At 43.0% G+C, this 26,756-nt stretch overlaps 1 protein-coding gene across 1 annotated transcript in view; it reads left to right on the top strand.

The window, feature by feature from the left end:
• Positions 1–26,756, top strand: part of SLC7A14 (solute carrier family 7 member 14) — a 66,587-nt gene that overhangs the window by 16,351 nt on the left and 23,480 nt on the right. Inside the window, exons 2-5 of the mRNA XM_033855466.2 lie at positions 11,704–11,940; positions 13,543–13,760; positions 21,805–21,951; positions 24,476–24,684. Of these exons, the coding sequence (XP_033711357.1) occupies positions 11,704–11,940; positions 13,543–13,760; positions 21,805–21,951; positions 24,476–24,684 (811 nt within the window). The remainder of the gene's footprint in view (positions 1–11,703; positions 11,941–13,542; positions 13,761–21,804; positions 21,952–24,475; positions 24,685–26,756) is intronic.

Raw genomic sequence — 26,756 nt, 5'->3', positions numbered from 1 at the left:
CTTGACCCCAGTCCATCTCTGCAGACTCATCACCTTCAATTCCCAAAGCAGCCTATACGTCATTCCAGCTGTGTCCTTTCATCTGCCTGAGACCCCCCTTTCCCATTTTGTTCTGCCTGGGAAAGCCCAGCTCACCCTTCAAGATGCAACTCAATAGCCTCCCCACTTCATTTCCCCTCTTCCCCGGCAACCAGAGAACCATGCTCCCTCAGAACCACACTCGCCCCACGGGGCTCCCAGAGCACCTCATAAATACCCTACAAAGTTACATACCAGCCGCGTGGAATCTTCCGGTTATTAAGCGCTTTCCCGATTAGAATATAGACGCTTCAACGTCAGGAGACCTGCCTTACTTCCCGTTTAAGTCTCTGATACTCACCACAGCGCCTGATTTAGTAGGCACTAAAGGAAGGAAATTTAGGAAGTCCGAAGTTATTCAGGAAATCAGTAAATACACTGATAAGTAGGTTAGGGAATTAGTCAATATGTTAAACTACATGGTAATGGGAAAACCTCTCTTTATCTGAGTAGAGTAATTGGTGTTCAGGTGTAAATAACCACTAGATTTAATCTTCCCAGGCCCAAGTACACTTTTAAAAAGTACTTATTTGTCTGATGGCTTTCTTTGGTGGAAGGAAGAGGGAAATGTATTTCTCGAGTGGAGAAACCCTTCTCTACCTTTCACCTACCGCCAGCGGGATCTCTCTCCTTTACACCCTCTTAGGGTGGAGAATCTTTGCTTCCTGGTCCTGAGAAGGTACTAAAGAACCAGGGTGGGCAGGCTGTGAATGACAGGATGACATTAGACAGGGAGGAACATGTAGTGATCATCTTAACACTTGGGCAGCGCTGTCTTAGGTACAAGTTTAGAAAGTTCAATATTGTTCGTAGGCTCCCTGGGAGTATCTAACTAAAGCCTGGCCTATTATACCTATATATGATAGGACCATAGACTCTTGGAGTTAAAAAGAAATTCACACTGAAAGGAACCAAACTTTTCTGAACCTCAAATCACACATTTGGGGTACTCACAAAGGGACTGATCGAGAATGTTTCAAATATGGAATCTTCTGGTATCTTGTCCCAACCCACTTTTCAATGTGTAAATCCTAAGTTTGACTGCTCTTCAGGCTGGGAATTACTCAATTTAAGCAAAAGTAGTTCTAGGTATGGAAATAAAACAGAACACTAGGGATATTACAAAATGAGAACAGGGGTATGTTTACAATATACTTAAAAGGTAGATAACCGAAAAGGATATCAGAGTTGCAGGCTATGAGGAACCATTCCTATTCTCTCTAGTCCTGCAGAAATGAATCCTCCATACTGCTCGAGGACTTGCCATCTCTGAACAACCCTAATGGGAGAACTTCCATCATGTTCTCTGCAGCACGCTGTCGCTCGCTGATGGCCATTTGCACCCCGACATTGTACTCTCTATTGATTTTCTCCACCTACACGGTTATACTTTGGGAATCAATATGCCTCTCCCTCTCCAACCACTTGATGAATAGCCAAGGAACGCAAAGTCACTTCGATAACAGCATAAGGCAAATATGACTGGGAAGGTAACTCTGGGGCAAGAAATTTTTGAAATGCCTTACTAAATTGAGTAGAGATTGTTTATAGACTTCTCTCACATTTAGAATAGTGATTCTCCATCCTAGTACACCAAATCAACTTTAGATAATAAATACACTGCAATTCTTTTTCTACTATTCTGCAAAGCAAACTAGAGATAATGTTACCTTCCTAAACACTAACTTTTTTAAAAAAAAATCACCATGCCCTCTGTATAGAAGATAAATGAAAGAAGAGTAATTTCTGATAAAAATAATATATCAGCATGTGAATGCTGGGGCATAAGTACATTAGGGGACACAACAGAGTCGTTGGTTGCCTGCCGTCATTTGTAGAACCACTATGAATGCAACTGCTACAAATGTACCTTCACATAGGTGTGCTGTTTGGTGCTCAAAGACCATGAGTTTTGAGATGCTGCTGATGTGGTTTTCCCAAATGATGAGCAGCTCCTGGTAAATTCTGAGACAAAACAAATTACAACTGTCCCTCAATTTACCCAGTCGTTGCATCCCAGGAAAATTCAATGTACATAAAACCATACCAAAAAAATGCTTTGTGTTAATATGTAAAATGAAGATAGATTCAAGCTTAGAAATCATAAACAGGTTTTGTCTTACATGAATGTCCACTGGGACCTTCGGAATCATGTAAGACACAGGACAATGCCTCATTCGGTGGGACAGTCCCACACACTGCAGAATGTCTAACAGCCCAGGCTCCCACCCATTTAATGCCATGAGTGCCCACAATAATCATGTGAACCACAGACACCCTCACAGATTTCCAAAATTTCTCCTAGGAGGCAGTACTACCTTTCCCGAGACTACTGGCTTGCAGTATTTCCTACAGGGTTTCCCCCATTGACCCAAATGATTAAGAGTTTCTTCTAGCCGTAAAACCAAAGAACAATAGCATGAGAAGGTAGCCTGAAGCTCATCTAGTTGACCCCCTCGTTTTACCCATGTGAGGTAAGTAACTTGCCTTTGGACACTCAGTTACCACATAATCTAGGATGAAAAACAAGGCTTCCCTTTCCGTGGTTTTTATTTCTCATAGAAATTAGAAAGATACCCTTGAATGTGTCTCTCTTACACATGAGATAGTTGAAACAAATGTTGAATTACCGACAACATTTTCCAGTTTTTTTCCAGGATACTTGGGGTTGAAATCACTCACTCCTCACCACTGAGCTTCAGTGACAAGCTGTAAACTTTCTAGTGTCCACCAAAAGCTTGGATTCCTGCATACAAATAAATCAGAAGGTTTCAAAAATAAAACCCCTCACAATGTGTTCAAAATGAGAATGTGTCCCAAAGAATGATTTATGGTAGCAGAAATTGTCTTACATGGTTAGTGGCTAATTGATTGTCCCACTGTTCTCCCCAAACTCTAGTCATCAGGATCCAATCAGGTTTGGGGAAATGAGTGACTAAGATTCTATATGTTCCTGCACCGTGCACAGCATAGGGCCTCTTCCTCCAATCCAGGAGATCAAGGGGCGGGTCCCTTCACAAGACCTAAAGAAGACTTGACTCTTTGCTAATTACCCTTGGTCAGTGGGTTCTGATGGTGAATTGGATGCTTTTTAATTTAATTTGTCAGATCAAATATTAAGGAGAGAACTTTGACTACCCAAACTTCATAATACTGGCTCTCCAAATTAATTTGCAATCAAACTGATGCCCATTTCAAAAGCATTCCTTGCACAAATTCTACTTATAAGCCTTGTACATTATCAGGTGGTAAAGAAGGATGGAGAGAAGAAGCCCATAGAATATAAGAATTATTAGGTATACAGAGATCGGTTCAAGATGGCAAAGTAGAAGACCATGCTCTCACTCCCTCTATCGAGAACAACGGAATCCCAACTAACTGCTGAACAATCATCGACAGGAAGACACTGGAACTCACCAGAGAAGATACCCTACATGCAAAGACAAAGGAGAAGCTGCAGTGAGACAGTAGGAGGGGCACTATCACAATAAAATGAAATCCCATAACCGCCGGGTGGGTGACTCACAAACTGGAGAACACTTATACCACAGAAGTCCACCCACTGGAGTGAAGGTTCTGAGCCACACGTCAGGCTTCCCAACCTGGGGGCCTGGCAACGGGAGGAGGAATTCCTAGAGAATCAGACTTTGAAGGCTAGTGGGATTTGACTGTGGGACTTTGGCAGGACTGGTGCAAACAGAGACTCTACTCTTGGAGGGCACACACAAAGTAGTGTGCATATCGGGACCCAGAGGAAGGAGCAGTGACCCCAAAGGAGACTGAACCAGACCTACCTGCTAGTGTTAGAGGGTCTCCTGCAGAGGCAGGGGGCAGCTGTGGCTCACCAAGGGACAAGGACACTGGCAGCAGAAGTTCTGGGAAGTACTGCTTGCCATGAGCCCTCCCAGAGTCTGCCATTAGCCCCACCAGAGAGCCCGGGTAGACTCCAGTGTTGGGTCGCCTCAGGCCAAACAAACAACAGGGAGGGAACCCAGCCCCACCGATCAGCAGACAAGCGGATTAAAGTTTTACTGAGCTCTGCCCACCAGAGCAACAGCCAGCTCTACCCACCACAAGTCCCTCCCAAGGAAACTTGCACAAGCTTCTTAGATAGCCTCATCCACCAGAGGGCAGACAGCAGAAGCAAGAAGAACTACAATCCTGTAGCCTGTGGAACAAAAATCACATTCACAGAAAGATAGACAAAATGAAAAGGCAGAGGGCTATGTACCAGATGAAGGGACAAGATAAAACCCCAGAAAAAGAACTAAATGAAATGGAAGGAGGCAACGTTCCAGAAAAAGAATTCAGAATAATGATAGTGAAGATGATCCAGGACCTCGGAAAAAGAATGGAGGCAAAGATTGAGAAGATGCAAGAATTCTTTAACAAAGATCTAGAAGAATTAAAAAAGAAACAAACAGAGATGAACAATACAATAACTGAAAAGAAAAATACACTAGAAGGAATCAACTGCAGAATAACTCAGGCAGAAGAACAGATAAGTGACCTGGAAGACAGAATGGTGGAATTCACTGCTGCAGAACAGAATAAAGAAAAAAGAATGAAAAGAAATGAAGACAGCCTAAGAGACCTCTGGGACAACATTAAACACAACAACATTCACATTATAGGGGTCCCAGAAGGAGAAGAGAGAGAGAAAGGACCTGAGAAAATATTTGAAAACATTATAGTCAAAAACTTCCCTAACATGGGAAAGGAAATAGCCACCCAAGTCCAGGAAGCGCAGAGAGTCCCATACAGGATAAACCCAAAGAGAAACATGTCGAGACACATAGTAATCAAACTGGCAAAAATTAAAGACAAAGAAAAATTATTGAAAGCAGCAAGGGAAAAACGACAAATAACATACAAGGGAACTCCCATAAGGTTAACAGCTGATTTCTCAGCAGAAGCTCTACAAACCAGAAGAGATTGACATGATATGCTTAAAGTGATGAAAGGGAAGAACCTACAACCAAGATTACTCTATCCAGCAAGGATCTCATTCAGATTTGATGGAGAAATCAAAAGCTTTACAGACAAGCAAAAGCTAAGAGAATTCAGCACCACCAAACCAGCTCTACAACAATGCTAAAGGAACTTCTCTAAGTGGGAAACACAAGAGAAGAAAAGGACCTACAAAAAAAAAAAAAACCCAAATTAAGAAAATGGTAATAGGAACATACATATCGATAATTACCTTAAACGTGAAGAGATTAAATGCTCCAACCAAAAGACACAGGCTTGCTGGATGGATACAAAAACAAGACCCATATATATGCTGTCTACAGAGACCCATTTCAGACCTAGGGACACATACAGACTGAAAGTGAAGGGATGGAAAAAGATATTCCATGCAAATGGAAATCAAAAGAAAGCTGGAGTAGCAATTCTCCTATCCAATAAAATAGACTTTAAAATAAAGAATGTTACAAGAGACAAGGAAGGACACTATGTAATGATCAAGGGATCAATCCAGGAAGAAGATATAACAATTATAAATATATATGCATCCAACATAGGAGCACCTCAATACAGAAGGCAACTGCTAACAGCTATAAAAGAGGAAATCGACAGTAACACAATAATAGTGGGGGACTTTAACACCTCACTTACACCAATGGAAATCATCCAGAGAGAAAATTAATAAGGAAACACAAGCTTTAAATGACACAATAGACCAGATAGGTTTAACTGCTATTTATAGGACATTCCATCCAAAACAGCAGATTACACTTTCTTCTCAAGTGCGCACAGAACATTCTCCAGAACAGATCACATCTTGGGTCACAAATCAAGCCACAGTAAATATAAGAAAATTGAAATCATATCAATCATCTTTTCTGACCAAAACGCTATGAGATTAGAAATCAATTACAGGGAAAAAACTGTAAAAAACGCAAGCACGTGGAGGCTAAACAACACGTTACTAAATAACCAAGACATCACTGAAGAAATCAGAGAAGAAATCAAAAAATACCTAGAGACAAATGACAATGAAAACACGATGATCCAAAACCTATGACATGCAGCAAAAGCAGTTCTAAGAGGGAAGTTTATAGCTATACAAGTCTACCTCAAGAAACAAGAAAAATCTCAAATAAACAATCTAACCTTACACCTAAAGGAACTAGAGAAAGAAGAACAAACAAAACCCAAAGTTAGTAGAAGGAAAGAAATCATAAAGATCACAGCAGAAATAAATGAAATAGAAACAAAGAAAACAATAGCAAGAACAATAAAACTAAAAGCTGGTTCTTTGAGAAGACAAACAAAATTGATAAACCATTAGCCAGACTCGTCAAGAAAAAGAGGGAGAGGACTCAAATCAATAAAATTAGAAATGAAAAAGGAGAAGTGACAACAGACACCACAGAAATATAAAGCATCCTAAGAGACTACTACAAGCAACTCTATGCCAATAAAATGGACAACCTGGAAGAAATGGACAAATTCTTAGAAAACTACAACCTTCCAAGACTGAACCAGGAAGAAACAGAAAATATGAACAGACCAATCACAAGTAATGAAATTGAAACCGTGATTGAAAATCTTCTAACAAACAAAAGTCCAGGATCAGATGGCTTCACAGGTGAATTCTATCAAACATTTAGAGAAGAGCTAACACCCATCCTTCTCAAACTCTTCCAAAAAATTGCGGCGTAAGGAACACTCCCAAACTCATTCTATGAGGCCACCATCACCCTGATACCAAAACAAGACAAAGATACTACAAAAAAAGAAAATTACAGACCAATATCACTGATGAATATAGATGCAAAAATCCTCAACAAACTACTATCAAACAGAATCCAACAACACATTAAAAGGATCATACACCATGATCAAGTGGGATTTATCCCAGAGATGCAAGGATTCTTCAATATACGCAAATCAAACAATGTGATACACCATATTAACAAATTGAAGAATAAAAACCATATGATCTCAATAGATGCAGAAAAAGCTTTCGACAAAATTCAACACCGATTTATGATAAACACTCTCCAGAAAGTGGGCATAGAAGGAACCTACTTCAACATAATAAAGGCCATATACAACAAACCCACAGCAAACATCATTCTCAATGGTGAAAAACTGAAAGCATTTCCTCTAAGATCAGGAACAAGACAAGGCTGTTCACTCTCACCACCGTTATTCAACATAGTTTTGGAAGTCCTAGCCACAGCAATCAGAGAAGAAAAAGAAATAAAAGGAATACAAATTGGAAAAGAAGAAGTAAAACTGGCACTGTTTGCAGATCACATGATACCATACATAGAGAATCCTAAAGATGTCACCAGAAAACTACTAGAGCTAATCAATGAATATGGTAAAGTTGCAGGATACGAAATTAATGCACAGAAATCACTTGCATTCCTATACACTAACAATGAAAACTCAGAAAGAGAAATCAAGGAAACACTCCCATTTACCACTGAAACCAAAATAAAATACCTAGGAATAAACCTACCTAGGGAGACAAAAGACCTGTATGCAGAAAACTATAGGACACTGGTGAAAGAAATTAAAGATGATACCAACAAATGGAGAGATATACCATGTTTTTGGATTGGAAGAATCAATATTGTGAACTGACTATACTACCCAAAGCAATCTACAGAGTCAACGCAATACCTATCAAATTACCAGTGGCATTTTTTATGGAACTAGAACAAAAAATCTTAAAATTTGTATGGAGACACAAAAGACCCCGAATAGCCAAAGCAGTCTTGAGGGAAAAAAAACGGAGCGGGAGGAATCAGACTCCCTGACTTCAGACTATACTACAGAGCTACAGTAATCAAGACAATATGGTACTGGCACAAAAACAGAAATATAGATCAATGGAACAGGATAGAAAGCCCAGAGATAAACCCATGCACCTATGGTCAACTAATCTATGACAAAGGAGGCAAGGATATACAATGGAGAAAAGACAGTCTCTTCAATAAGTTGTGCTGGGAAAACTGGAGGGCTACATGTAAAAGAATGAAATTAGAACACTCCCTAACACCATACACAAAAATAAACTCAAAATGGATTAGAGACCTAAATGTAAGACTGGGCACTATAAAACTATTAGAGGAAGACATAGGAAGAACACCCTTTGACATAAATCACAGCAAGATATTTTTTGATCCACCTCCTAGAGTAATGGAAATAAAAACAAAAATAAACAAATGGGACCTAATGAAATTTAAAAGCTTTTGCAAAGCAAAGGAAACTGCAAACAAGACGAAAAGACAACCCTCAGAATGGGAGAAAATATTTGCAAACGAATCAATGGACAAAGAATTAATCTCCAAAATATATAAACAGCTCATGCAGCTCAATATTAAAAAAGCAAACAACCCAATCCAAAAATGGGCAGAAGACCTAAACAGACATGTCTCCAAAGAAGACATACAGATGGCCAAGAGGCACATGAAAAGCTGCTAAACATCACTAATTAATTATTAGAGGAATGCAAATCAAAACTACAATGAGGTATCACCTCACACGAGTTAGAATGGGCATCATCGGAAAATCTACAAACAACAAATGCTGGAGAGGGTGTGGAGAAAAGGGAACCCTCTTGCACTGTTGGTGGGAATGTAAATTGATACAGCCACTATGGAGAACAGCATGGAGGTTCCTTAAAGAACTCAAAATAGAATTACCATATGACCCAGCAATCCCACTACTGGGCATATACCCAGAGAAAACCATAATTCAAAAAGACATATGCACCCCAATGTTCATTGCAGCACTATTTACAATAGCCAGGTCGTGGAAGCAACCTAAATGCCCATCGACAGACGAATGGATAAAGAAGATGTGCTACATATATACAATGGAATATTACTCAGCCATAAAAAGGAACAAAATTGGGTCATTTGTAGAGATGTGGATGGATCTAGAGACTGTCATACAGAGTGAAGTAAGTGAGAAAGAGAAAAATAAATATCGTATATTAACGCATATATGTGGAACCTAGAAAATGGTACAGATGAACCGGTTTGCAGGGCAGAAATAGACACAGAGATGTAGAGAACAAACGTATGGACACCAAGGGGGGAATGTGGCGGGGGTGGGGGGGTGGGGGGGTGTGCTGAATGGGAGATTGGGATTGACATGTATACACTGATGTGTATAAAATGGATGACTAATAAGAAAAAAATAAATAAACATAAGAAAAAGAATTATTGGGTAAAGATGTGGATCCTGCACTACAGAGAATAACTTAGTTACCTCCTAAGCCCTTCCTTACACTGCACTTAAAAAGAAACCTACTCTATGTGCAAACTCAACTCCCTTCAGGAGAAAAGAACACTTAAGTTACACAAGTCCGCCAAGCATCCAAGAAAATATCACCAGGTCTCACACTCAGCACTTACACACTCTATACTTTCCTTATAGAGTTCCCCAGGCCTTCCTTCTGACACCACTTCCTCTTAATTTTAGACTCACCCTAACAATTTAAACATCAGGTGTTGGAGGCAGCAATTTAGAATAGGAGGAGGTCAGACTGCTCCATGTAAGCCTTGTGACAGCAACAAGAAGAAACAACTGACAGTCTGACCTCCAGGAAGTGGATGAAAACTATTTTACAAAGTGGAGGGAAGGGGGATGACATAGAAACTCAAAATAAGTAGCAGCCTAGGCCATTCAAGGTAGGGACAAACAGCTTTGCTAGCCTTGAGAGCATCTCCATAATACAGGACAATACAGTAACTAATGTAAAAGAAAATTATGTTCAATATATTTTGTAGCAAAATTCCATATAACAATAGAATCTTAGATTGTCAGAGTAGAAAGACACTTAAGACAGCATCCCAGCCTAATTCCTTTACTTTACAAGGAAGGAAACAACGTACAGGGGTACACAGGTCCAAGGTAGAGTCAAGACAAGAGGGCAGCCCAGCTGGTCCAGTGCTCCTTCCACATGGACGCCCTGACACTGATGCCACTGAGTGGAAGGAAAAGAGACAGTGCATCACATTTAATCATTCATTGTGTCCATGTTTTTGACATCTCTCTTTTTGCTTCCTTGCATTGATTTTACTCCCTTCAAAAGGAGAAGAGGGCTTCCCTGGTGGCGCAGTGGTTGAGAGTCCGCCTGCCGATGCAGGGGACATGGGTTTGTGCCCCGGTCCGGGAAGATCCCACATGCCACGCACCGGCTGGGCCCGTAAGCCATGGCCGCTGAGCCTGTGCGTCCGGAGCCTGTGCTCTGCAACGGGAGAGGCCACAGCAGTGAGAGGCCCGCGTGCCGTCAAAAAAAAAAAAAGAAGAAGAAACTTGTTCTCTTTAGTCACAAAAGAGTGAACAACTTTTCCCTGATTTGTGATGAGAGAACCTCAAGGTTGGCTCTTAACAAATTTGGGACTGAAAGTAAAGTTTACTTTGAGTTCCCTTCTACCTCCTCCTATATCCCATTCCTGGTGTGTTTCCTCCAAGCTGTCTTATGTCTGTCCTTCCACTTGGTACCCCACCCATTGGCCCCAAATCCAGAATTCCTAGTACAGTGTAGAATATTCTCCCAACTTCCAGAAGTTTGGTGTATTCCCTGTCTCTTTCTAATTTGATCTCTAATTCTATAAAACAAAAAAATGAGGCAATATACCAGTGTTTCTCAAATGTAAGTGGGGAGCTTGTTAAAATGCAGATTCCTGGTCTCCATCTCCCGAAACTACAATTCAACAGATGACTCTGGTGGAAGGCGGCCCTGACCCACTTTGGAAAACACATGACTTCTGCTTGCCTCTCCAGCCTCGGACCCTCCCAGTCCCCCCAGGCACATCCCACTCCACCCAAAGCTTCGTACTGTCTCTCCCCACCATGTCTTTGCCTCATGTTCCACCTTCTGAGTGCAGTTAATTCCTCCGTATACCTCAAGAACAGCTGAGGCACATGTATCTCTGCTCCCCTTGTTCCTGTACGTCTCTGGATTATTGAGCTTATACAGCCTACGATGTGAGCTGATTTCCTGGTATAGCTCCCCTTGAAGGCAGGGCCCTGCCTTACTTGTCTTTTTTTAGTCCCAGCACTTGGCACCTTCCCAAGCACACAGTAGGCACTCTAAAAGTGTTCATTAAATTATCTTTTGTATGCGCTAAATTTCCTAGTTAATAACTAGTCAGTTATTTATATTTGCATTGTTATTACCCACCCACCCGCCAGTATAGTACAGGATTTTCGAGGGTCGCTTGAGGCATCACTCTCAAATGAGGAACACCTTTTGTAACAGGTAAAAATGAAAGAGAAGAAGGCTAGTATAACCTAACCCTGCTGCCATCAATTGTGGGGTCATAATGAGTTAGATCCATGTTCACTCGGGATATCCTGACACCTAAGGAACAATGACAGAGACACATACAATAACCGGGAGTTTTCCTAATGAAAAGGATCAGCTTCTAACAGTTCCTTAGAATTAGTTCTGGCATTCATTCAGGTTAAAAAGTTTTCCAGAAGTGAAGCTGGAACACATTAGAACTTTGAATTGATTCATTTATATAAAACTTCGCCTATTTGTTCTAAGGTCCCAGAGATTTCCAGTATTCTCTACCCAAGATGGTTAACCACCAGAAGTTTAGCTCATCTTCTGAAATCCATCATCCATGTGTGTGTCCCATGCAGGTGTCTGCTATGCAGAGTTTGGAGTCCGCGTCCCCAAGACCACCGGGTCGGCCTACACCTACAGCTATGTCACCGTCGGGGAGTTTGTGGCGTTTTTCATCGGCTGGAACCTGATCCTGGAGTACCTGATTGGCACCGCGGCCGGCGCCAGCGCTCTGAGCAGCATGTTTGACTCACTGGCCAACCACACGGTCAGCCGCCGGATGGCGGACAGCGTGGGGACCCTCAACGGCCTGGGTGAGACTGCCACAGACTCTAACCCCAACATGCAAACTTGCTGAGCCAAATAAATGGGTTCCTCTTTCAGGATGCAATTTGGCAAAATGTATCCAGGGCCTTAATACATCTTTTGCCAAGTAATTCCCCCTCTGAATCTATCCTAAGGAAATTATTCTAGTTTCCATAAAAGCTTTATATGAAAAGATGTTCATCACAGCCTTATTTATAATAACAAAACATTAGAAACAACTTAAACATTCTACAGTGATTACATAAACTAGGGCAGCTAGTTTATGTAATCTATAAACTATAGAGCTAGCAATTAAAAGGAAGACCAGGAAGACTGCTGTAATAGCATGGAGTATGTTTTTGATGCGATGCTGTATGACAAAGGATACAAACTGGACGTGCATCATGTTAATAACTATATAAAAATAAAACTAATACAGGAAAAAGAACTATAAGGAACTTCTCCAGTGGTTTCCTTAGAACATTTTAAAAATTTTTCATAAAAAAGCAGGCATTAATTTTTAAATAAGAAAATATATTTCTAAAAGAAACAGAATGGATGAGTAACCGAAATGAGTGAATACTAAATAATCAGAAGCTCATGTAACAAACACCTTGACACTTCAGGCTCTGAGCCTCACTTACAACCCACTTTCCATCCTGATGTCTGACTATCCCTTTACATTCAAGGGAAGCTAAACAGTAGTTGAGGAGGCTTTGGGGTCTTGCCCCAGAACTTCCAGGGACTAATTCAGGGGCTGCATGCAAGTCATTTGACTTTGGTGCCCCTATCTCAGAAGAACTGACCAAAATGCTGAGCACCTAGATACCATGAGAAGATAAAAAATATCAAGACCACATTTTCTCGGTATAATGATTTCATAGAATCTTAGGTCTGAAAGTGTCCTCCAAAATCAGGTAGCCCGCCCTTTCACTTTACAGATGAGGTCCGGAGAAAGGAGGCACTTGCCCAAGGCCACACAGCTGGTCACAGGCAAGAGTTCAGCTGAAATCCAGGAGTGTGACTGCGGAGGCAGTGCCGTCTCCATTCTATAGAGGGCAGGAGTCCACTGGCCAACAGACAAGACCAAAAAAGGCGGGGCATGTTCCCCGGCCATCTTCTCCGCAACCACATTCACTCAAATGGAAAGAACACCCTTCTTCCAATAATTTTCAAAGACACGTATTTCTAAATTTGCTAACAAAGAGAAATTTATGGACTATAAACTAAACAACAATGAAGATAAAACAGTTCAAATAACATGTCAGATCCATATATACATCTGAATGTCCTGGGACAGTCCTGACTTTGGATGTTTCATGCGATGGTTCCATAGGCACTGCTGTAATTGTCGTATCATGTGTCCCAATTTTTGGTCCAGGATATTAGGCCGCCTCACCTATATACCAAAACCTTCCCATTTGCAAATAGACACCTGTGGACCACAGTGGACGTGAACACACACACACAAACACACACACACACACACACAGTTCCTTCTCCCTCCGTAACAAACTGACCACCTTTCTCTGAGCTGAGTGCAGATGCACCGGGGTAGGCCTGGGATTTTTTCTCCCTGGACAATATTAGCTCATGTCTTTCCACTCTAGGGAAAGGAAAACAATCATACCCGGACCTTCTGGCTTTGGTGATCGCAGTCATCGTCACCATCATTGTCGCACTGGGGGTGAAGAATTCTGTGGGCTTCAACAACGTACTCAATGTGCTGAACCTGGCAGTGTGGGTGTTCATCATGATTGCAGGCTGCTTCTTCATCAATGGGAAATACTGGTCTGAGGGCCAGTTCTTGCCCCACGGCTGGTCAGGGGTGAGTTCATTCCTAAATCCCAGTGTACCTGTTGCACGCTCTGCCTTCCACCCTGTGACAGTCTGAGACATACTTTCAAGAAAATGCTGCTTGTCTCATAACCTTCATGGCACTCTTTTCATCACCTTTTATCTGAATTTAATTGGAATGCTCTGAAGAAGAGGTTCTTTTTTATTTATTTGTTTCACAAACATTTGAGATCCTATTTTATGTGGAAAACAATAATAGACTTGAAGTTTTGGTCACTTGCAATATACCTAATATTACGCTAAATGCTCTGCATATAATATCTCATTTAACCTTCCTAATAACCTTGCAAGGAGGATATTTACATTCTGGTCTTACAGATGAAAAAAACTCACACTCAGAGAGGTCAAATGACTTGCTATTACGCACACAGTGTAAGTGCCCAAGTCAGGACCCAAAGCCAGGACTGTCTGACTCCATAACCTGTACATGAACAGCTCAGTCCTACAGAATCTCTCTACAGTCTATTCAGACAGTCCGTAAATACACAAGGCAGTAAAGGAGGCCAGGAGAGTGGGCAGGTGAGGAAAGCATGAGTGTTGCCTGGGTATGGAAAAAGAAAAGAACAGTTTTCAAATCTAATCCCAACATTTGACCCAAGGTGGAGAGTTCTGCTGAGGTCTGAGAGCAGAGAAGCCCACCTGGTGTGGTCTGTGGGTTGACAAGAGAGTGCGCTGGACCAAAAGCACATTTTCAGATCTCATCCCTGTGACCTGATGGTGTGGTTTATGCTAAAGAAAGATGGGAAGGTCCGAGTGGCAAATTCTTTATACTGAGAAGTACTAGTTCTAAGTCGCACCTGGATTCTTTCTCTAGCACAACTAAAAATGCTTACTTTATGGATTTATTGGTAAAATTCACCAGCTCACTCTTCTTTTTTTCAAATAGTAGAATATAAATCAGAGAATTTCGAGTTAGAAGGGATCACAGAGGTCACCTGGTCCCATCCCCTCACTTAACAGGTAAATAAACTGAGGCTGGGAGAGGCACACCCACCCAGAATCAGTGACAGAAGCAAGTCCAGGATTCCACCAGTTTTGCTTTTGTAGATTTTGCTTACACTGGTTTTCCTCCAAGAGGTCCAGGGACCAGAAATAGCTCTTGGAGAACACTCAAAATAACTTCTGTGTATTCTAAACCATGCCATGCTGTTCAATGCAGAGAAACAAGCAAGGAAGCAATTTAAGCCAGATTTCTAGTCTTCTGCTTATCAGTAAGAATTCTGCAGAGTTCATCCCTCCCTCTTGAAGTGAATAAATCCTAAAACTGGTTAAAACCAGAAGAAGAGACAAAGAAACACTGTTAACCCCATTCTGGATTCCCAAGCCTATATTTTCTTATGATACAAATCGTTCCCTTCCTATCAAATAAGAAAACAACAAATTGTAATAATGAAAAAGAAGAATGTTTTCCCAGAACTCAACTGCATTTTCATCATAGCACATGAAAATGTTCTCACCATTTTCTTAACAATGTAAGAAATTACTGGGTCATGGACCTACTACAAGACTTCGGCCAACAGTTAACTTCTGTGCTTTCAGGTTTTCTCATCTATCAAGTGGTAAAACTAATGACAACCAAATGTTTGCAAAAAAAGAATAAAATCTTAGATGTTTTTATGTGCACATTGTGTGGTTAGCAACAGCGATCATGACAGGAGGATGGAGTTAGAATTTACCCACTACCTGCTGGGTGCCCAGCATTCTGCTCGATGAATATTATCTCACTCTTAAAACAAAACTTTAAAGCAGGTGCTGCTATCCCCAACTTACAAATAGAGAATTCAAGGCTCAGAGAAGCTGGGTAACTTGCCTAAAGTCATTTAGCTAGTCGGTGCCAGGACTGAAATTCCCACCCAGGTGTGTGGCTCCAAAGTCCCTTCCACTGCACTGAGTGCCTTATGTATGATGACCCCTCCCTTCTGAGCCGTCTTTTAAAAAAAAGTAAGAATGTAATTAATCTGACATGTCACATTTTCATTTTCTTTAAGCCTTCACAAAGTCTTGGGGTCTTGGAGCTAGAAGGAGTATTAAGATGGGGGTATAGTTAAGCCGGCCCAGGCCAAATGTGCATTTTTACTAAGACATCATATCAAAGCAATTTGAAAACTCTTCTTAATTACTCAGATCATGTTTAATTTTCAAAATCTCCCTAAGAACTTATCTAAACGGCACACACTGTAGTCTAGGCCCCATGTGAAGACTGGAAATAGTCAATATCTTCTGTGTAAATACCCTTTGCCCATGCTGAAGAAGATGAACCAGTCTCTTAGCTCTTCCTTTTGTGCTTTGTTCTGGGGTCTTTATTCTCTTTGGGGGCATCTCCTCTCCCTGCTCAGGGGCTCCACATCCTTCCTCAGTCAGGAGCTGCCTCATCACGGAAGGAGCTAAGCAAGCTAGGCTTAGGGGCTTCCCATTTACCCAATCCCAGGTCTCACTAGCTTCTACAGCAAGAAAAGAAAATCGGAAATCAAGGCATAAAAAAGAAAGGAAGGATGCCATCCCTAACCATTTTTTCCTTATGACATACTCTTTCATACACACTTTTCGTTTAATCTTCACCACAGCCTTGCAAGATAAGTACAACGATCTCCACGTTTACATCAAAATAACTGAAGTTTAGAAAAGTTAAGATCACAGATCTAGACTGTTATAGAGCTGAAATTCAATCCCAGTCCTAGATGAGCCAAAGCCCTTATTTACTCCATTACGCCCAGGTTTGCACGCATCAAACCAACTGTCCTTTTTGGCACCTTTGGCCACTGACCTCACTCCAACCCAAACGTCTACCTGGAGTAGGCTTGTCATTGGTCACCAAAAAAGCTTGGCTGGGATTTTGGATTTTTCACTGCAAATCCATATTCCCTGCAAGAAATTCAAATGTATGTCCTAGTGGCTGTGCCTAAAAACATCATCTGAGCACAAAGGACAGCCCAGTGTGAAGATGATGCTGACTCATCCTCTCTGCTGTCTGCCTGGCCTTGGATTTCTGCGTTGTACATTTCCTCCACAGCCGACTGCCTAGACCTGTTCTTTCTTGACTTTGGTTTCAGGTTGCTTTTCCAGTCCAGCAAGGCCAGTCTGAATATGGAGGCTATTTTTTAAGATCTGACACCTTCTCATGAGAATGTCATCCACCAAGTGAATAAACACACTCCCTACTGTCATCTGACAATTGTCAACAAAATCGAGTTGCCTACTTGGCAGCTTCATGAACTTCTTCACTCCTTAAGGAAATTCTGACCCACCCCGACAAAGGAACTAGTGCAGAGTTCCAGTCCACTTTCTTCTTCAATCCTTTTAGGTAGGACGGGATGGAGGAAACCACTGTGGACAGAGTGGTTTATAAGGATACCATTACATGACTTGAAACAATTTTCAAGGACTCTGAAAGAGTTAAAGAGCAATCCATCCTCTGGCCATAGACCCCTCAGAAGCCTACTCTTTCCCTGCTCCAACCACTTCCTTCCAAAGAAAATAGCATAAGGAATGGTTTACTCACTTACAGGTTCTGGGTCAAATGCTTCTTTGGTCTTGAAGAGCTTAAGAACAACAAACACTTTTTTTCCCTATATCAAGTAACTGCTGGCCCTCAGCTGAACCCCTGCTTCCATCTGCAATTCCTCAGCTCTTGAACATTGTTGGATGCGTATTCGCTATATGTTATTTGTTCTCGATGCTATCTTATGGTTTCTCTTTAACCAAATAAGACACTCTACCAGCACAAATAGCTCCCAGGAAAATGGTTCAGAGCAAGTATTTGTGGGGAATGCTGACAGCCTCCAAACAAAGGAAAACCTGTTTCCCATGTCTCCACATCTGAATCCACTTGTTGGAACGTATTAGCACATTCCACTGTCGCTGTGGACAGGCTGCTAATAGATCTGGAGCATGAGGGTGGAAGGAAATGCTGTTAAAGTTGGAGTTTTGTCTTGTGACCTTGAGAGTGAATTATAAAAATGTGCCTAATTATCTCCTAGGCACATCTGGCAGACACACCAAGGCAGAATACAGAGAGCTGCCGCATCCTAATGCCTCTCAAATATCAGCAAGGCACGAGGGCCAGCGTTTAGGGATCCCAGACGCTGAGTAGCAGGCCAGCAATGACATTCTTTTGTCAACTAATTAAGCAGCGGCCCGCCAGCAACTGAGGGACGTGCTGTTTCCCCACAAACCTCTGTAGAGGGAAGGAGCCATCTGGATCGCCTGGCTGAGCAGCTACACCAGGTGGACTTTGGAAGACAATTTCCATTAATGTCATCAAATAAAAATCAATATTGGTTTTTTTTATTTATATAAAACATTAAAGGAAAGTTAGGATAAAGTACAGATGAACCCAGAAACACACACACACACACACACACACACACACACACTTCACCCACCAATTTAATTCACAGATGCTCACCCCTAGGTACCACACACATTCTTTCATGCATGGAAGTGTATCCTAATCGTAAATACAGAGGCCGGATCTGAGATCTGGGTAGAGTGAAGTGGAAAGCAGTTTTAGTGGGTATTTGGGTAGAGACACACCCATACACAGTTTCATTTCGTGGTTCTTTTGTATTTACCAGAAATTATTTGCTTACAAGGAAGAAGAACTTATTCAAACTAACTCAGGTAAAAAGGTGACCCTATTTGCTAATTGTGTTATCTTTTCTTACATAATCTGTTTATTTAATCTATATCTTGTTAGGCCAGAGTCTGTTTGATCTTGGCAGGTGCGCTGATTTTTCCCTATTTGCCCACAGTCCCCAGATCCATTCTCTACCCCTCATGCTCTGTTCTGTGCTCCAGAAGACCCCCTGCTGGTTGCTTCCTGTTGGGTTTAGCCAATGGGAGGTATCATCAGATCAGAAGGTGAGAAGAGAACAAGGCCAGGGTATTTCTTCCTCCCTTCTTCCCAGCCCTGACCCCTAGAGTGCCTTCACTGAAATCATTCATTTGAACCATCTGAGTTAAATTCCGTGTCCTGCCTATCGCAGTAGAACCTCCAGATGTCCTACCTTTGATCTGTTTAGTCTTTCTTCAACCATAATTTCTTTCTAGTTCTACACATGCAAGTTCAGGCTAACAGATATTCTCTTTGCAAACTTATTCTCTCTCTTCCCAACTTGATCATAGTTAATTTTCTGGTATCTAATCATTATCAGTAATTGCCATCCATTCTTTCATTCATCTGGGAAATAGTAGCATCTGTGTTTTACAAACAATATAGATATTTATTAATCTTGTTCAGTTTGCTACCACAGTCAAGGTAGCATTTTGGGTCGTGCAGTGTCCTCTAGACTCCAAGCCCCAGGAAGTCAAGCTCAGAGTGCTTTTTGCACATAACTGCATCCACATCACCAAGCACAGTTCCTGGTTCTTGGGAGCAGTTAATAAAATGTGTCAAGTTCTAAAAGAAAAAATAAGGAGGACGAGGAAGAGGAGGAGGAATTTGTGCCCTTGGTTTCATCTGTTCTAGAAAAACTTATAAAAGTAATAAAAATACTACTGATAAGAGGAATATTTATTAAGTACCTATTGTATTCTATGACTGTGGTTGACTGTATTATCTCATTTAATCCCTGGAACAATCCAACGAGCTTTATTTCCATTTAAGTGATAAAGAAAATGAGACCCCAAGGGGTTAGGAACTTGTTCTAGGTCACCAAGCTAGTACCTGGCAGAACCAACCTAGGTCTGACAGTCTACAGAATCTGCACTCCTAACCAAGTCCTATGCCACCCATTTGCATGGCTCTGTGATTCCCTCTGAAGCCTTCAAAATTGGAAGGTGTCCCTCCAATTCTGTCTGGAGGTATCTTCCACTGAGTCTTCTTTTTCAGTTAGACATCCCCTGGTCCTCAGTTAATCTTCATATGGCATGGTTTACAGACCTCTCACCTTTTTCCAGGGTAGATTGGCCCTATAGTTCTTATTTAGGACCTTCCTACCCACCTATCCTCAGCAGGGAGCTCTTGCAGTATCTATGACCTTTCCATCCAGCACTGATCACACCAAGTGGGCATAGCACCGTAGCCGTGGGACATCCTAATCGGGAGCAATGCATCTTTAGACTGATTGTCAGAGAAGGTCACTGTATGATTTACAAGAGGGGTGTGTGTGTGTGTGTGTGTGTGCGCGCGCGTGTGCGTGTGCGTGTGTGTGTGTGTGTGTGTGTGTGTGTGTACGGGAAGAAAGATGTTAAAGGAAGAGAAGACAGGACTGTTTTCTGGAAGCTGTCTTAAAGCAAGGCTTTCCTTGATTGGAGCAGCTTAGCGAGCCTACAGTCCCAGTAATCATTCATCCCTGAACACCAGAGACATTTGTTAGACAAATGAAAACAAGCACGTTTCCAAACCTGTGAACCTCCACATACGATGAGGTGAGATCTGTTTGACCTTCTTGTCTGGATGCCAAAGACACTTTCCACGTCCTCAAATGGAGGACTTCGCTGGTGTGAAATTGGGAGTTATCTCCTCTCCCAGAAAGTACCCCTCTGGTGACAACTGCTTGTTTGAGAAGTTCTTTCTATTAGAATAGATCAGGAGTTCTTAGATTTTTTTGTGTGCAGTAGACTCCTTGGCAGTCTGGTGAAGCCGATGGACCCCTTTTGAATTATGTTTATACTATGTATAAATTGTGTTTATAAATGAATAACCTAATTACATAGGAGTTCGAAAGAAATCAATTACAGTTAACCTATGAACAACACGAGTTTGAACCAAGCGGTTCCACTTAGGTGGATTTTTTTTCAAAAGTAAATACTACAGTACTACACTGGTCAGTGGTTGGTTGAATCTGCAGATACAGAACCACAGATATGAAGGAACCGAGTACATGGGGGAACCACAGATACAGAGGGCCAGTATAAGTTATACTCAAATTTTCAGCTGTGCTGTGGTTGGCACCCCTAACCCCCATGTTGTTCAAGGGTCAACTGTATATTGAAATATAGTTATAAAAATATTTTTAAATTGTGATATAACAATGTGCTTTGTTATCAGTGCTTTAAATATTAATATCTATGTCTAATAACTGACATAAATTGGAAGTCACAATGAGCACAAGTGGTATTTCAAGATCTCTGCAACAACTAATATGATGGGAAAACAGCTGATTGCTATTGGTGACAAAGTCACAGGTACTGTTAGTCACCTACACTCATAATTGAAAGAAATGATAACATTCAGTTGAAGGGTAGTGAAAAGAAAGATGTATTATTTTCTCTGAAAAATTCTCAGACCCTCCCCCATGCGAATTGCATGGACCCCAGAATAAGAACTTCCAGTTAGAGAACTGAAGCATTAAAGTCCTGACAGGAGAGACTGTAGAAGAGACCAACTCATTTTACAGATGAGCAAAGGTTGCTTTTGAAAGTTTGACACAATCTTCTATTTTGTGATGTTCCTTGTGGGTTCCAGGTTTTCGTCTTTTACCTATTGAGAAGTCAGTAGGAAAGGTAAGAGTGAAAATTTAGGGACAGGTGTCTGCCTGGCACGTGTTTAGAATTTCATCATTTATAAACCGAATATGGAGAAAAGGAAAAGCATCTGCGCCCCTACACTAAATGCCAGAAGCGCCCGCCCCATGTCTCTGTCGGTCACAGGTACCTCCCTACATTTCCAAACATCTCCTAAGGGCAGTCATACGGACCCTGGTTGTGATTGAGAGCCACTGAATGAAAACAGAGCACAAAGAAGTTAATGAGTTCCCCAAGACATAGGGATAGCCAACTTACTGATTTATTTGTAACCCCACTTACTTCCAAAAATTATTTGAATGTGTTGAATGACCTCGTTTTTATTTGGATATAAGCCTTCTTATCTTCATGTTACACATGGGGGAATTTCCCAGTGTCACACAGCTAGAAAGTAGAGATCAGAACTCAAGCGTTGAGCACAAGTTCTACCACATTACTCCTTCTACCACTCAGTACTGTTTGCCGGGCACCAGGCAACTCTGGGGACCACGTCAGGCCCTGGTGCTGCCCTGACACTTTGAGTCTGATAAATGTCTTCATCCCTACAGGTGCTGCAAGGAGCAGCCACATGTTTCTATGCGTTCATTGGCTTTGACATCATCGCCACCACTGGAGAGGAAGCCAAGAATCCCAACACATCCATCCCTTATGCTATCACTGCCTCCCTGGTCATCTGCCTGACAGCATATGTATCCGTAAGTACCAAATGCTTATGTGACCCTCCTCATGGCCTTTTCATATTTGACCTTAAAATGTGGCTCTGGGACTGGGTGTCCTTCTGTCAGGAAGTAATCCTTTACTTGTGCCTTCTAGGTGTTTGTACACATATGTTTCATGTTGCTCCCTCTTTTTACACTGGCTCAAGCTCACCCCACCCACCAATGACAAGGAGAAAATCAGGGCTCCAAACTGGAGCCGGGAGAAGCCCCAGGTCCTCACTTCAGCCATGGCCCCCATCCCTGCTCCGTCCTATGCACAGGCTCTTGGTGTCCGCTGCTGCCCAGGGGATAGTGTGCAGGGAGTGGGCTGCCGTCCAAGGAGCTCAGATCACAGGCTGGCAGTAACGGGTGGGTGTGCAAGCAGAGGCACTGTGGGCCTCTGCGCTCCCTCCTCAATGCCCTTCTGTCTTCTGGGAGCTTCCCGGCAGCAAAGAGACAAGGCTCTCCCAGGGTGGGGAAAGAGAATTCATCATCCTCTAGAAATGCTTCTCCCTTAAATCTGGGGGGTTGGGGGGTGCAGAGTGGGAGGAGAGGTAATTTCTTTCTGCCAGTTGCTCCCTCTTTTTACACTGGCTCAAGTTCGCCTCTTCAGGTTTCCCTGCCAAGGGAAGTCCTTAGAATGAAGCCTTCAGGCTGTCTCCTGAGGATCACGTCCCTCAGACACTCCTCACACTTCTGATGCGTCATCTCTCAGCTCCCATCCCAGAATTTCTATCACAGAAATAGTTCAGCCACATGCAACATCCCCCTCAGCCCCTGGCAGAGGAGAGGACCAGCTGGTAAGCCGACAGATGTGTGGTTACACAAATCCCCCCAAGTCCTGGAGGTCCAACTCACTTCAGCCACCACAATTATCATAGAAAGAGCCAGCAGCCAGGGTGCACGCGTCAGCCCTGCTGCTCCTGCTGCCACGGCATGCGACAAGAACCTCTTCACAACCCCTACCAAAAAAACCGGAAAGACACCTTTAGCAACAACCTGAAGAAACCAGGCCAAGGGATCATTAAGGCAAGCTGCAAAACAGGACTGTCCTGGAAGCCAAAGGAAAACATGAGAGCAGCACTGGATGTGGTTTGCCCACCCAAACCTTTATGGATAGGTCAGTTATCACCCCCCCCCCCCGCCCCGCCCCATGCACACACATGCAACTGGCTTCATCTTATCCAACCCTGATTAGCCCTGCAGACAGAATGTTCAGGAGTAGCTGGGGGTGGGGGAAGCAGGCAGGGGTAGCAGCAGAGACACTCTGCTCTGCATTCCCCCTCCCTCATACCTCCCCTCTTCCAGTAGTCAACCGTTGTAGCACACGCAGTAAAGTTAATAATCACAGCTCCTTCCTTAGAAGAGTGCTTTACAGACTACAGAATATGTCTACGCATCTACCAACTTTTGCCTATCCTAATCTAATGTGGGCAGGACACACTCTGAGAGTTGCTGTAAGAATCTATCCCTCTCTCCTCAGGTCTACCCCAATGTTGCTGGGAAAGATTCCCTTTTAGAATGTGTGGGCCCTAACCATGCCTCAGGGGTTGTTTGGTCTTGTGTTGGTCAGCAGGCACCCATTCTACCACCAGGAAAAAGTCAAATTGCTGGGCTGTGGTCATTCATCCTGCTGTCCTCCCTAGTGGCGCATGGCTTCACTGGAGGATCCTGGCTCCTGAGAAACAGGCAAAGAGGTGATCTAGAAATGAACCACTCTCTCCTTTTCAGGCTCCGGACTCCCTCACTGATGCCAGGATTGGCCTTCACAGGCCAGGGGGCACCTGGTCTTAGGACTGGCGGCTCCATCACCTGGGGCCAATTATGACGGGAGGGATGTTACAGCAGATCTATGACTTGTGAGGAGAAATAGCCTTAGTGGTCTTATAGCCCACAGGAGTACTGGATTCCATCCTGATGCCATAATTTACTTCTTGGCCTGCCGGGTTCCTGGGACTGAGCTACAGAGAGGAAATGGAAACATGAGTCCCGTCAGTTAATCGGTTGTGGCTCTCCTACGTATTTACCTTTAGAGTTTTGATCTCTGGTCTTTAGGGTTAGATCTAGTACAGTTACGATCCTGTAGGACCCTGAAAGTATAAAAGAAATGAGACTCTTGTCCATGTGGGCAGGGTGCTCATGGTCACTGCCAGGCCCTGGCTCTAGTGCCTTAGGCTGCAGCTCCTTCCATCGGATAATATCTGCCCTTCATTGAACTATCAGTGTAGCTCTGCTCTCATGGAGCTGAAATACCTGCAGACTTATCCCTCAGATACAAAAGGGTCACAGAGAGATATTACAAATGATTTGGTCTAGTCCACTAAATTCACATGTGGGGAGAAAATACTGAGACCGAGCGTTCCAAAGGCCAAATAACTGGTCTACAGTAAAGACACGTGCCACGAAGTGGCAGACCCCAGCTCCCATGCAGGACCAGGCCTCTTTCCTCTCCTATGGGACCTCCATCCATGCTTCAGACAGACCCCTCTACCCCCAGCCATGTTTCCTCTTGTTTTAACAGGTGAGCATGATCTTAACTCTGATGGTGCCATATTACGCTATTGACACGGAATCCCCACTCATGGAGATGTTTGTGGCTCGTGGGTTCTATGCTGCAAAATTCATAGTGGCCATCGGGTCAGTTGCAGGACTGACAGTCAGCTTGCTGGGCTCCCTCTTCCCAATGCCGAGGATCATTTATGCCATGGCTGGCGATGGGCTCCTTTTCAGGTAAGGGCTATGCTCGGTGGCATTTATTCTATTCTTCCAGGCCTGCCCAGGGAGACTGTCACCCACTGTCAGCCTGACTGTAATTCTGATGTGAGTGCCTGTCACATAGACAATGGAACTTGTCATATATCTTGGCAAAGGGTTTGAGTGATATTAGTTTAGGTCCTAAAACAGCCCCTCCGTTTGACTCTGGGTCCCTCAATCTAGCAACAAACTAATATGTCCCCCCAATGGCCCCCTCCCCTCTTATTTGACATTGTATAAAGATGATGAGTGCCAAAATGCTACACTGGGTGGCCTCCAGAAGGAAGAACCCATCCCAGGGGCATTTGAGGCTTGCCCTCAGATTGAGGCCTGATGACTGCCCTCTCTGAAGCTGAAAAAGTTCACAGTTACAATCAAAGAGAGGATAAGACCCTCTGAACAGAGCCTAATAACAGTAGCAACAATCACTACCATTTATTGAACATTTGTGTATACCAGGTATATGGTATCCCATTTAGTCAGCACAATAACTCTGTTTTACAGAAGAGTATACTAGATGAATATACTCAGAGAGGTTAAAAAAAAAACTTGCCCCAAATCCCCCAGCTGCTGGGTGGCGGGGTCAGGATTTGAACCCAGGACTGTCTGATCCCGACAACCAGACTTTTAACCACACCAGTACACTGACACTTCCAGCCCCCTAAGCTGGCTATGAAGTAGCCTATCTGCCCATGGTACAAAGGGGATGTGGCCCCATCTCTTGGTTCCTAGTGTCTACTGTGTGAAGAGCTTGCAGGGAAGGCATTCTTCAAGCGCACAAAACAAGGAGTAAACCTCCAAGGAGCTCTCAGGAGTGCAGAGGGATCCAGCTCAGGGACTTTATCTCTGCCATCGGCTGTCACATTCTGCACCCTTTCCTCCGCATACCCCCTGAGGTCACCACCGAGCTGTGACCTTGGGGGAGCTGGAAAGATCAAGAAAATGCTGACTAGCTATCTATTTTATATTTGGTAGTGTACATTATGCCCATGCCACTCTCTCACTTCGTCCCAGCTTACCCTTCCCCTCCCCGCAGCCGCATAGCACAGGGAGATCAGCTCCGTGCTTTGTGACCACCTAGAGCGGTGGGATAGGTAGGGTGGGAGGGAGGGAGCCGCAAGAGGGAGTTGATATGGGGATATATGTATATGTATAACTGATTCACTTTGTTTTAAAGCAGAAACTAACACACCATTGTAAAGCAATTATGCTCCAATAAAGATGTAAAAAAAGATGTTAAAAAAAAAGAAAAGGCTGACCATAGTGGAGGTGTGACAACTTCACACACCCAAAACGTTTTTCAGCTGTCAAAGAAAACCGAGAGGAAAGATGCTGGGGCTCCGAGCACAGTTTATATTCCTGTTTCATGGACTGAAACATGGAAATAAGGGAGGAATGGAAGAGGAGGGAGCAGGGAGTGCCAGAATGAGAGAGGAGGAGGGCGGGAACCTACCTAAGCCTCCAGGAACTGCTAAAGAAGGGTGCCACTCAGTCACCCTTGTTGGTCTTCTCTATCTTCTCCAGTTAGTAAGTGGCCGGATTTAGGTTTCATCCAGGAGCACATGTTCTCAACAACTGTACTACTTTGCCAACCAAATCCCTGTACTTCTGTTGTACAGCAAGTGCTTCTCAAGCTCTGGCATAAATCCGAATCCTCTGGAGGTTTTTTAAAGTGTAGACTTTGTTGGGCCCCACTCCCAGAGAGTCTGACATGGTAGGTCTCAGGTAAAACCTCAGAATACATATTTCTAACGAGTTCCAAGGTGATGCTGATGCTGTTGATCCATGGACCACACTTCGGGTAACACAGGTGTAGAGGACCCCCAAGCAGATGTATGACTTTGCCAAGTATCCCTTCTTCATAGCAAAGCCTGTGCTTCAATTTGGATTTCTGAGAATCCCCTAGATTCAATCAACCCATCACATCACATAATGAAGTAGGAACTTTAATAGAGAAGTTCGGCTCAAACTCAAGGAATTAAAGTAAATTCTGTTTAAATTCTACTCCGGGAACCAAATCCTGGGGTAGGGAATAGCAGCTGTATTTA

This window comes from Tursiops truncatus, chromosome 4, assembly GCF_011762595.2.
Source record: "Tursiops truncatus isolate mTurTru1 chromosome 4, mTurTru1.mat.Y, whole genome shotgun sequence".
NCBI classification, from domain to species: domain Eukaryota; kingdom Metazoa; phylum Chordata; class Mammalia; order Artiodactyla; family Delphinidae; genus Tursiops; species Tursiops truncatus.
The sequence above is the reverse complement of the archived record's forward strand: the minus strand, read 5'-3'. Positions and strand labels throughout refer to the sequence as shown.